Here is a 13,103-nt window from a genome sequence, read left to right on the forward strand (position 1 = left end):
ACCGGCCAAGATTCAAACGGTCTATGATCAGCTTAAGTGTAGCGGGTGTATAAACATTTATTAAAGGAACACAATTAGCAGCTCATGAGGTGGGGGGGGGGCGGGGTTTGGTTCTGACACTATGGCTCTCTGAGCCCTCCTTTTTATAGTGAGGGGGTAGCTTATTCAAGAATCTCATTATTGGCCATTCTAAATCTGCTGGCCATGGTCCAAAGACTATGAAAAACGTAATGGGTTGCGTGGGAATGGCAGTTGTGCCTGGGCACACCCCAATTCCCCGTGCAATGCTGATTCCCCCTGCTGCCCATGCCCCCTGTGTCTCCCTCCCCCCAGCAGGCTTACTTCCTTTCCTATCCTGCTCCTAAAAAAATAACAAAAAAATACAAAATAAGTAAATAGAAAAAAATAAAGACTGACACCTCCACTGCCCTATTGACACAGTCCTCTGCCCTACTGACAACATCAACTGTTGTACCGACGCACTGCTCTACTGACACCATCTACTGCCTATTTGTTTACATTTACTTTTCAGAGTGTGAGTATATATATTTTTTTTAAAGTGAGTTAGGGTGTTGCTGATGTATACATGCCAAGCTAATTGTAAAAAAAAAAAAAAAAAAAAAAAAACACAAACAAATGTGCTATGCTATTGTCACTAAGGCTTCTCTTTGAAAAATATATAGTTCCATAAACGAACATACAAATCTAAAGTAAAACTGAAGGCAACAGTTTTTTTCTTTAATTTTGTAGATAAATTATAACACATGTAGGGTTTGTATTGCTGTCGGTGTCCCTGTTAGGGAGTTCTTTTAGTTCTAGTGATCCTGTTATAGCTTGCAGCTGAGATATAGATCCTCCTGTTGGTTGCAGGGAAGAGAACAGGAGTCTATGCATCATTCAGGGGTGTGAAAGTATCATCAGAGAAAGGAAGCAGCAGCACTCCCCAACCCAGTGCATGAATATGTGAATAGGTGTGGCCTCAGCCAGTGTCACTCCAGTCACACCCCCTGACATGTTTCACCCATACACTTGGCTTGGTCACAGAGGTCTTTTTCCTGTGTTCATTACCACAGAATGTGAAAGAAAATACCAGATTCTAAGTGGTCCCCAGGACAGGAATGGGGAGAACCTCTTCTAATGGGGATGCTAGTTTTGGTAGCTTGTGATTACCAGGTATTTTCTTTACTGTGGAAGGGTTTCACTTCCTTCCACTTCCTGTTGTGGCTATGAGACAGGAAGTGAAAGGAAATCATACCAATGGGACACAGGTAACAAAAAAATCTGACAGAGGATATAACCCTGCCTTACTCTTTCCTAAATAAAAATAAAAACTTTTGCCTGCAGTTCTACATTCATGAAATCTGACCTGGGCACATACTGTATATCTGTAGTGTTTACTTAACTCTCTCCAAAGCTCTAAATGTTGTGTCTTTCTGCTGCTCAGCATGATCATTTCTGACAAGTTCTCCGACACATGAGATACAAGCAGCTGGAAATTTGTGTCGGGGAGGGGCCTTAGAGATAGGTAAGCTGGGAGCTTGTCTATTCAGACTCCAGCTCTGCAAGTTTCTACCTTCCTCTGCCTATGTGGAGGGAGGGGGTGTGCCTTTCCTCCAATCAGCTCTTGCACAGTGTATGCCCAGACTCCCTTCCCACTCCTGAAACCGGAACACAATGTGTACTTTCTAAAGAATGTAGAAAGCTGAAGACAGCAGATATATACATATAAAACGTATGTAAGAGGATTTGTTTTATCGCTGTGTATCATCTGAGGCTGTTCACTTCACTGGGGTATATGTGAGGGTTTACATACACTTTAACACATGCCATGTGTCTGTAATTTTCATCACAATTGTAATTTAACGAATTGGTGTTTTTGCCGTATAACACTTTAAAAGGATCCGCTCCTCGCTTAATAATATTTAATCATAATAGATAGTGGATATCAGAGGAGAAGAAAGGATAGAAGAAATGAGATGGGGAGGGAAGGAAAATACAATTTTATTACCTTTTTACATCTCTATATAGAACTCAAAGTTATTTATGGATGTAGTTGAGGGTTAAAAGAGGTCCCACAGGAGCCAGGTGTCCATATCCAAATGTATTTTTTGTCTAGTGAACACATTTTCTTTTAAAATAAACATTCAATAATACATTTTATTCCATTATTATTCATTTTTTATGTTTTTGTAATTTTTACTTTTAACATATTTGTTTCTATTCTAAGTTGAAGTTAATCTTGATCCAGACACTGCACATCCAGATCTTGAAGTGTCAGAGGACCTTAAACGATTGTCTCGTACATCTATTAGAAAAGATGTACAGATGAACGACAGAAGATTTGACACAAGACTTTATGTTGTAGGAACTGAGCCTTTGAGAAAAGGTAAATGCTCTTGGCAGGTGAATGTGCAAAATGCAGCTCACTGGACTATTGGTGTTGCTCGTGTTGATGTAACCAGGGTAGGGAAGATAGAGCTGTTACCAAAGGAAGGATTTTGGACAATAGAAAGAAAACATGATGAATACAAAGCAGTTGTTAATATAAATGCCCCAATCCAAATCTCTGGAACACTACAAACAGTTAGGGTTTATGTAAATGCAGAAAAGCATAAACTCATCTTCTTTAATGAATGTAATGGTCAAGTACTTCACATATATAAAGATACATCACTAAATAAAGTCCCTTTATTCCCATTTTTCTCCACTTGGACTCTCAATGAAAGTATCCATCTATGTTCTAAAGATTGTCCTCACTGTGTACCTAATGCCAGCAATGAAACAAAAAACATGCTACCACAGAACTTTAATCAGAACAATTTTGACCAAGTTTAAACAAAAGAGATCCTGCGTGAATAGATAAAAAAATAGAACATATTTGCTGGTCCTACAACCATGGGAATACAGAAATAAAGAACAACGAAACAACAGACATGTTACCACACAACATTAATCAGAACAATTCTGATCAAGTTTGAATGAAAAATATCCTGCCTAAATGAATACAAAGAAAGACATACTGACATTTGCTGGACCTACAACCATGGGAATCACAAAATCTCTATTTTGACAATTGGTGATCCGGAGTTATGTGCATGTAGAATTTTCAAAGAACATCAAACTCCTCTGTAGAGATAAACTCACCAAAGCCTCTACATTTCAACAACCAACACAGGTTCTGAGCCATATCCTTATACCAGGCCTTTTACAAACCTGCATCTTCACTTGCCAGTGAACTCTGATGTCATGACTGCTCTACATACTTGCAATGAAGATCTTTGAATGTGTTACATGAAAACGAGACAGATTTGAATCAATGTAAAGGAGTCAAGATCAATGAGAGGGATAAAAATGTATATAATATCTTTATATCTTGTATATACTGTATATTAATTGTAATGTGTGTACATGTGCCCTAAGGGAGCTGTTATGGAAATGTTATAGAAAGGCAACTCCTATCCTAATACTGATTAGTGGTTCCAAATTAAATTATAACTACTGCAGTAGGGAACAGACACATGAGATAGACTCAGTATCTTTCCAATTAACTGTTCTGTTTTACACATCTTTACACTGATCCCTGCTGAGCAGGCGGATGACAAGTCTGCGTACGCTCCGCTATGCAGATCAGACTCGGACACAGCCCACTCTCTTATGGGGCAGTCAGATGGAAACCGACTGCATGTCTGTTTCAATTGATCTGATCTGCTGAACAGATGGCAAACACATTGCCATACGCTTGTTTTCAGCAGATTTTATAGAATTGGATGCCAGGAGGTTGTCAGCAGACATGTTACATAGTTAGTCAGGTTGAAAAAAGACAAGTCCATCTAGTTTAACCAATAAAAAAAAAAAAAAAAAAAAAAAAACACCAAACAATCCCATATACACAATGCTTTATCCACAGATGTTCAAGAGCAAGGCGAAAAACCCAGCAAAGCATGATCTAAATTGCTACAGCAGGGGGAAAAATTCCTTCCTGATCCCCAAGAGGCAAATCAGATATACCCTGGATCAACTTTACCTATAATTGTTAGTACCCAGTTATATTATGTACATTTAGGAAAGACAAACATAAACATATGTTTTAACATAAACACTTAACAACTGCGCTATAGCCAAATGATGGCTAAAGCGCAGCTCGATAACTCTGGGAGGGCGTACTATGACGTCCTCCCAGAATCGCAATCTGGCCAGGTTCTCTCCATCATGGTAAATGCCCACTGACCGTTTACCACATGATCGTTCCATCCAATGACGGAGTGATCACTTGTAAACAAACCGGCATCATGTCCAGTTCCTCTCTCCCCTCCCCATACCGATCGATACAGTGTGAGGGGAGAGGGGAGAGATTGGGTGCAGCAGTGCTGTGGGCTCGATCTGTAGTGCCCACTGCACTGCACTCTGCCAATTCAGGGACTCATCCATCCATCCATGCTCAGCCATCCCGATCCCATGCATGCCATCCATACCCAGCCATACCCTGCCATACCCTACCATACCCAGACATGCTCAGCCATACCCAGCCATACTCAGCCATACCCAGCCATACACAGCCAAACCCAGCCATACTCAGCCATACCCAGCCATACTCAGCCATACCCAGTCATATTCAACCATACTCGGCCATACCCAGTCATATTCAACCATACTCAGCCATACCCAGCCAAACTCAATTATGTTCAGTCATACTCAGCCATCCATATTCATGGCTCAACCATGCTCAGCCATCCCCTTCCACAGATCATCCATCCCCAGCCATCCCCATCCATGGCTCATCAATTCCCATTTATGCTCATCCATGCCGCATCCATGCCACTACAGTGCCTTTACAAAAGTGTAATAAGTAGTCAAATTAGATTTAAAATGTATGTCCCTAGAACAACTGATGGTGCTCCCTGCATGTTGGGCCGCTGTATGTGGCCAAGCTGTGAAAAAATCTCCCACATGTGGTATCACCATACTCAGGAGGAGTAGGAGAATCTATTTTGGGGTGTCATTTTTGGTATGTACATGCTGTGTGTTAGAAATATTGTATAAATGGACAACTTTGAATAAAAAAATATGTTTTTTCATTTTCTTTACACATTTCCGAAAACCTTGTAGAAAAAAATAACAGGTTCAAAAGACTCGTTATGCTTCATAGATTATACGCTGGGGTGGTTTTTTGGGTGTTTCCATTGTCTTGGTGCTCCAGGGCCTTCAAAAGTGCAAGAGATAGTCAAGAAATTATATGTTTAATGCATGCTCCTAGAATGCCTGATGGTGCTCCTTGCATGTTTGGCCTCTGTAAGTGGCCATACTGTGACTCAAGAGGAGTAGTAGAAGGTGTTTTGGGGTGTAGTTTGTGGTATGCATATGCTGTGTGTGAGAAATAACCTGCCAATACGACAATTTTGTGGAAAAAAAATCTTGATTTTTAAAGAATTGTGGGAAAAAATTACGCCAAAAAAACTCACCATGCCTCTTACTAAATACCTTAGAATGTCTCCAAAAATTGGTCATTTAGGGGGTATTTGTACTTTCCTAGCTCGGTAGGTTCTCAATAATTGAGATAGGCCATCAGTACATCAGGTATGATCAATTTTCAGTACTATAGCTTGTGCACTCTCTAACTTTCACACAGACCAAATAATATACACCAATTTAAATTATTGTTACCAAAGATATGTAGCAGTATAAATGTTGGCCATCATTTATGAAGAAAAATTATTAATTTCCAAAATTTTATAACAGAAATTAACAAAAATGCATTTTTTTTACTGAATTTTCAGTCTTTTTCATTTATAGAAAAAAAAAAAAAACTGGTGATTAAATACCACCAAAAGAAATCTCTATTTGTGTGAAAAAAAGGATACAAATTTCATATGGGTACAGTGTTGCATAACTGAGTAATTGTCATTCAAAATGTGAGAGCATTGAAAGCTGAAAATCAGATTGATTAGGAAGGGGGTTTAAGTGCCCAGTGGGTAAGTGGTTAATGAAATCTACTGAGCTGGCCAGAATCACCTCTGGAGGGAGTCTGTAAAAAAAATTCAGAGCTCTTACTGTGAATAAACCTTTCTGTATTTGGAGATTAAATCTCTTTTACATTAGACATAAAGAGTGCCCCCATTATCCTCTGTGATGACCTTAAAGTGAATAACTCAAAACCAAGTTCACTATATGGACCCTTTATGTATTTGTACATGTTGATCTCCACTTCTCAAGAGAGAATACATTCAGTTGCTCTAATCTTTCCTCATAGCTGAGTTCCTCCATGCCTCTTATCATTTTGGTTGCCCTTCTCTACACTTTTCTCCAGTTCCCCGATATCCTTTTTGAGAACTGGTGCCCAAAACTGAATTGCATATTCCAGATGAGGTCTTACTAATGATTTATACAGGGGCAAAATTATATTTCTCTCTGCAGTCCATACCTCTCTTAATACAAGAAAGGACTTTGCTCGCTTTGCAAACCGCAACTTGGCATTGCATGCTATTATTATGTTTATGATCTACCAAAACCCCCAGATCCTTCTCCAATGAGGATTCCCACATCCCCCATGTCCAGTGACATCCACCACCCTATAGAGGAAAATGGGTGGTCCGATGGAGTCCACCTAAAAAACGGACAGGCAGACCCGATCGGTCCGCTGGTGTTAAAGGGGCCTAACAGAAGCATTTTTCTGAGGTATACTCACAGCTGTATATATGTTTACATTAAAATGCATTCATTTATGGCAAAAAATGACAATTGTCATCTACCACTTTGTCAGATTGTCACACTGTCATCCATGTACTAAAACTTTTTTAATTTAATTTTGTGTAGGAAGAGCTCATTGTCACTCAGATATAGTAGGGCTTGCAAGCTACGAGATTTTGCACTAAGACACTTTAATACAGTTACATCTCAAAAAATTTTAATATCATCAAAAAGTTATTTTATTTCAGTAATTCAATTCAAAAAGTGAAACTTGTATATTTTATATAGATGTGTTACACACAGAGTGATAGATTTCAAGCATTTATTTTATTTTTTTTTATTTTTTTTGCTGATTATGGCTTCTAGCTAGTGAAAAAAACAAAATTCAGTATCTCAGAAAATCAGATTACATAAGACCAACAAAAAAAAGGATTTTTAATACAGAAATGTTGGCTTACTGAAAAGTATGTCCATGTACAGTATAGTATGTACACAATACTTGGTTGGGGCTCCTTTTGCATGAATTATTGCATCAATGCGGCATGACATGGAGGCGATCAGTTTGTGGCACTGCTGAAATGTTATGGAGGCCCATGTTGCTTTGATAGTGGCCTTCAACTCATCTGCATTGTTGGGTCTGGTTATTTGGGGAGGCATGTCATCTGCTGGTGTTGGTCCACTGTGCTTATCAAGTCCAAAGTCAGTGTAGCCCTCTACCAGGAAATTCTAGAGCATGTTGATTTCATTTTCCAGCAGGGCTTGGCACCTGCCCCCACTGCCAAAAGTACCAATACCTGGTTTAATGATCATAGTATCAATTTGCTTGATTGGCCAGCAAACTTGTCTGACCTAAACCCTATAGAAAATCTGTGGGGTATTGTATAGAGGAAGATGAGAGATACCAGACCCAACAATGCAGATGAGCTGAAAGCCACTATTAAAGCAACCTGGGCTTCCATAACACCCTTAGCAGTGCCACAGACTGATTGCCTCCATGGCACGCTACATTGATGCAGTAATTCATGCAAAAGGAGCCCTAACCAAGTATTGGTATAGTGCATACTATACTGTACATGAACATACTTTTCAGTAAGCCAACATTTCTGTATAAAAATCCTTATTTTTTTTATTGGGCTTATGTAATATTCTAGTTTTTTGAGATACTGAATTTTGGGTTTTCACTAGCTGTAAGCCATAATCATCAAATTTTCAAGAATGCAATAAATCTAAGCCCTTCAGAGAATGGGAAGCAGACATACAAATAGAATTTACTGAAAAACAATGTTCAGTCGTTGTAGATTTGAAGACTGAACCTACGTTCAGTCTTCAAATCTGCTAGAGACACAGCATTATGGGAACTAACCCAAAAAAATCCCTGAGGTGGTACCTGACATTTTATTGCACAGCTCCGGGGGTCTTCCGTCTTCGGGGGTCTTCTCGCCGGACTCCTCCGCTATCTTCTTGTAGCTCTTTTGCTAGCGGAGGAGCCCGGCTTTCTTCCTCGACCGCCGGGCTCTTCTTCCGAATTCGGGGGTCTTGTCCCCCTCTTCGGTTCTTCTGCCGGGCCACCGCGCCTTCTTATAGCTCTTTTACAGGCGGTGGCCCGGTCTTCTTCCGTCGCTGCCGCCTTCCGTTCTTCTTCTTCTTCTCCTGGAGATGTTGACTCGACGTTCTCTCCGGCTGCAATGCCAGGGACGCGCTGCGCTGCCACTTATATAGGGACAATGGGCAGTGTCACATGGGTTGATGTCACATAGGTTGGTCACATGGGTTGATGTCACATGGTGACCCCGCCCCCTTACGGTGTCACAGTCCCGGAGGATGCTGGGACTGTCGCCATGTGACATCAACCCATGTGACCAACCCATGTGACATCAACCCATGTGACACTGCCCATTGTCCCTATATAAGTGGCAGCGCGTCCCTGGCATTGCGGCAGGAGAGAACGTCGAGTCAACATCTCCAGGAGAAGAAGAAGAAGAACGGAAGGCGGGCTATAAGAAGGCGCGGTGGCCCGGCAGAAGAACCGAAGAGGGGGACAAGACCCCCGAAGTCGGAAGAAGAGGCCGGCGGTGAGGAAGAAAGCCGGGCTCCTCAGCTAGCAAAAGAGCTACAAGAAGATAGTGGAGGAGTCCGGCGAGAAGACCCCCGAAGATGGAAGACCCCCGGAGCTGTGCAATAAAATATTTTAACCCTGTGTTGTGTTTTTTTGTACTTTTTTTCACAGGTGAATGGGTAGGGGTACATTGTACCCCATACTCATTCACATAGGGTGGGGGGCCGGTATCCGGGGCCCCCTTATTAAAGGCTCCCGGATTCCGATAAGCCCCCCGCCCGCAGACCCCGACAACCAACGGCCAGGGTTGTCGCGAAGAGGCCCTTGTCCTCATCAACATGAGGACAAGGTGCTTTGGGGTGGGGGGGGGGCCCCCCTCCCCCAAGGCACCCCCCATGTTGAGGGCACACGGCCTGGTACGGCTCCGGAGGGGGGGGCACCCGCTCATCCCCACCCCCTTTCCTGGCCGGCCGGGTAGCGTGCTCGGATAAGGGTCTGGTGTGGATCTGGGGGGGACCCCCAACGTTGTTTTTTCGGCGTAGGGGGTTCCCCTTGGAATCCATACCAGACCTAAGGGCCTGGTATGCTCACGGAGGGGGAACCCACGCCAAATTTTTTTCAGAAATTTGGCGTGGAGTTCCCCCTTCAGAGCTCATTCTCTGATTGGCCACGGCAAAAGTCGCCTGGCCAGGTCGTGTCTAAAAGTCGTCTCCAAGTTGCCTCACAAAGTCGTACTGAAGTCGTGTCGCCCCTGTGTGAACCGAGCCTAACTAGTCAACCTCTAGTCTAGTCTAGTCTTGTTGCTATCCCCCCCCCCCCCACTCTTCTACAATCAACTATCCCTTGCAATACCAATATATCTAGGCATATGAACAAATCCAACTAATTATGTATTGTATTTCTGTAAAAATCAATAAAAATGATTTTCAAAAAAATATATATAATAAAAATAATAATATCTACAGAAAGACACGCTTGAAATATATCACTCTGTGTGTAACTCATCTATATAAAATATATGAGTGTCACTTTTTGAACTGAAATTACTGAAATAGATGAAATTTTTGATGATATTCACATTTTTTGAGATGCACCTGTAGGTGTCTAAAATAATTTCCACTTTTAGCTTATATTGTACCCAGTCTTTATTTTTTTCCCTTGTGTACTTAATGTTGCTATTGTACTTCACAACACTTTAATACAACTATTGGAAAAGGAAATGTCCATTTTTTAAAAAGCTAACTGAGGAGAGTTTCCAAAGCAGTGTCTTACACACACTACAATGAAGTCCCTTCATAAAAAGGGTATAGTGTAAGAATTCTATTCATAATCCACCATTAAAATCCCAGATCTAGGTAAATTTGCTTGTTGTGTTATATCAACTTATTATGTATGTTTTATGGCTGTGGGTTATCAGCAACTAGACATGGGCTGAGCAACCCTCGATTTCGTTCACGGCAGAACTTTCGAACATCATAAAAGTTTGGAACCGAATAACGAACCCCATTGAGGTCTATAGTACACAAACTGGAAAAATCAAAAGTGTCCATTTTGAAGGATTATATGCAAGTAATCAGGCATACATTGGTTATGGGGGTCTGTGTACTGCACTGGGGGACATGTATCAATAGAAAAACATGTGTAAAAAACATCAGTTTTAAATGAGAAGTGATTTACTGATGCTTAAAATGAAACCATAAAAATTGGAAATAACATTAAAAATGAAAAATTCCTTTAAATATAGTCTGCCTGTAAAGTGGCTCATCTGTACAGTGTATAGAACCTGCTGCAGTAATAATGCCATTTATTTAAAAAAAAAAATAGAATTTTTTTTTTTCCCCCGCAAGCTTTCCTTATTTTGCAAAACAATGGCTTGCGGAGCCAGTCTGTATGATGAGTCCACAATTTAGTGCACTTTGAACAAGAATAGAGATTTTTTTTGATAAATTGTGTTGTCTCATTCGCAGACTTCTGGATAGAAGTAACAGGTGCGAAAAAAATAGTCTTTGATTCCAATGTTCATATGATTTTTTTTTTCAAGTAAAGGTATAAGATATTTATGTATGAGTGCAAAAGTGAACATTTTCTATGTAAAAAAAAAAAGGATACATAGGGCATGGTTTGATGCTTGAGTAATTCACTGCCATCTTGGCCCTGTTCAGCTGGATGTAACTTGCAGATTCAGACAGCCAGGTCTTGATGATGATGATGACATGCCTAGTATAGCAGCCTTCGAGGCGATTTTTTGTGGGCAACCATGGGCTTCATATGTCATCTTATACATCAGCAGGATCTGATTAACGAGCCTCTATCAATAATTTAAGTGTGTGTTATATAGCCAGATATAAAAAAAACACATAGATGAACGAGCATCAGATCACAGTATGTGAGTATGTGTTTTGATTACCAAGCAATACAGGTAAAAGGGGTAAAAAACATTGGGGGGGGGGGCTGGAGAGATAAATCCTGGTTTATTTGTTTTTTTTATACCTGGCTATATAATATACATTTTAATTCTTATCATGTTCCTATGTTTTTTTCTTCTTCAAATAAAGATTCAAGGTATTAATGCATGCATGAGTGCAAAAGTGAACATTATCTATGTAAAACAAGGAAACATAGGGTAGGGTTTGGTGTGCACACGTTAGAGAAGCTCTGTTTCCAAGGAGGAGTTTATCAGACAACTGCCTCTACAAGCAAGATGGGAACGATTGGCCACCTCTGCCCTACATGGGGGAGCACCCTGTTCCTAATTGGGGCCCAATCTGCAGGAACTTTTCCACATCCAGATAAGACACAGGACCTGAGATCCCATCAACCTCCCCTATCTGTATGTATCAGGACTAGAGATGAGCCGAACAGCCCCCAGTTTGGTTCACAGCAGAAAACGCAAATAGGCAAAAAAGTTGTTCTAACACACGAACACCGTTAAAGTCTATGCGACGCGAACGTGAAAAATCAAAAATGAGAATTTTAAAGACTTATATGCAAATTATTGCCATAAAAAAGTGTTTGGGGACCCAGGTCCTACTCCAGAGCGCATGTATCAATGCAAAAAACTGTTTTAAAAACAGCCTTTTTTTCAGGAGCAGTGATAAGAATAATGCATGAAACGATAAAAATGAAATATTCCTTTAAATATCATGCCTAGGGGGTGTCCTTAGTATGCCTGTAAAGTAGTGCATCTTTCCCATGTTTATAACAGCGCCTAAGCAAAATGACAATTCTAAAGGAAAAAATGAAATTTAAAACTGCTTGCGGCTGTAATGTATTGTAGGATCCCGGCAATATAGATAAAAATATCAAAAATATCCCCCCAAAAATGGCGTGAATGTCACCCCCAAAATCCATACCAGGCCTTTCAACTCCGCAACCAAATTGTTTAAAAAATGGCGTGGGGGGCCCCCAGGCACTATATACTCTGAACAGCAGTATATATACTATACGGACTCCCCTATATACTCTGCAGAAATGTGTGCCTTAGGTGTTGGTGGTACCAGAACACTGTAAGCCCTCACAGTTACTCTTGGTGGGTGTAGGAATGGGCCCTGCTGTGAAATATTATATCAAGAATTTTAATTACATGCCCCTCTTAAACAGGGAGAGAAAAATTGGCTGTGAATGGGGGTGGTGGTGGTGGTGCCACAATACTTTAACCCCTCACAGATACTCTTGTTGGGCACAGGAACAGGCCCTGCTGTGAAATATTGGATCAAAAATTGTAATTACATGCCCCTGTTAAACAGGGGCAGAAAAAAATGGGCATTGGGTGGTGGTGGCGGTGCCCTAAACCAAAAATATTGTTGGTAGCTAGCCTAATCAAGATTGAGGAGGAATAGGATAGTCAGCATAGGCAGTCTTCAAGGGATCCCACATCCATAGCAAATTCAATCAGTTATTTTAGCATCAGGTGCTTGATAGCTGCTGATCCAAGACTGATTCATTTTTTGAATGTGAGCCTATCAACCGAGTCTGTGGACGGGCACACTCTTTGATCTGTTACAAAACCTCCAGCAGCACTGAATATGCGTTCAGAAAGCATGCTGGATGCAGGACAGGCCAGTAGCTCAATTGCATATTGAGAAAGTTCTGGCCAGTGGTCCATCCTCAAGACCCAGTAACCCAGTGGATGCTCTGTTGGAAAGGTCTCCAAGTCTGCTCTTGCCCCTAGATATTCCTGCATCATGTAATGCATCAGATGCTGGCGACAGTTGCTTGAACAGATCAGACCTTGGCACTGAGGACTGAAAAATAGTTTAAAGGCATTCTGACTGAATGAAGCCTCAGAAGCACGTTGTCCAGCACCAGAAAATAGTAACCTCCCAGGGTCTGAAAATGCATTGTACAAACCTTTCTTCAAGGC

The 13,103-nt window shown here is 41.0% G+C and overlaps 1 protein-coding gene across 1 annotated transcript in view; it reads left to right on the forward strand.

Moving 5' to 3' along the window:
- Positions 1-5,075, forward strand: part of LOC143942246 (butyrophilin subfamily 1 member A1-like) — a 76,652-nt gene extending 71,577 nt beyond the window's left edge. The window contains exon 7 of the mRNA XM_077463492.1: positions 2,228-5,075. Coding sequence (XP_077319618.1) covers positions 2,228-2,835 — 608 coding nt within the window. The 3' untranslated portion in view covers positions 2,836-5,075. The remainder of the gene's footprint in view (positions 1-2,227) is intronic.
- The last annotated feature ends 8,028 nt before the right edge of the window (positions 5,076-13,103 follow it).

Source organism: Lithobates pipiens, unplaced genomic scaffold (assembly GCF_037356315.1).
Source record: "Lithobates pipiens isolate NorthernLeopardFrog02 unplaced genomic scaffold, aLitPip1_a1.2 Scaffold_30, whole genome shotgun sequence".
Taxonomy (NCBI): Eukaryota; Metazoa; Chordata; class Amphibia; order Anura; family Ranidae; genus Lithobates; species Lithobates pipiens.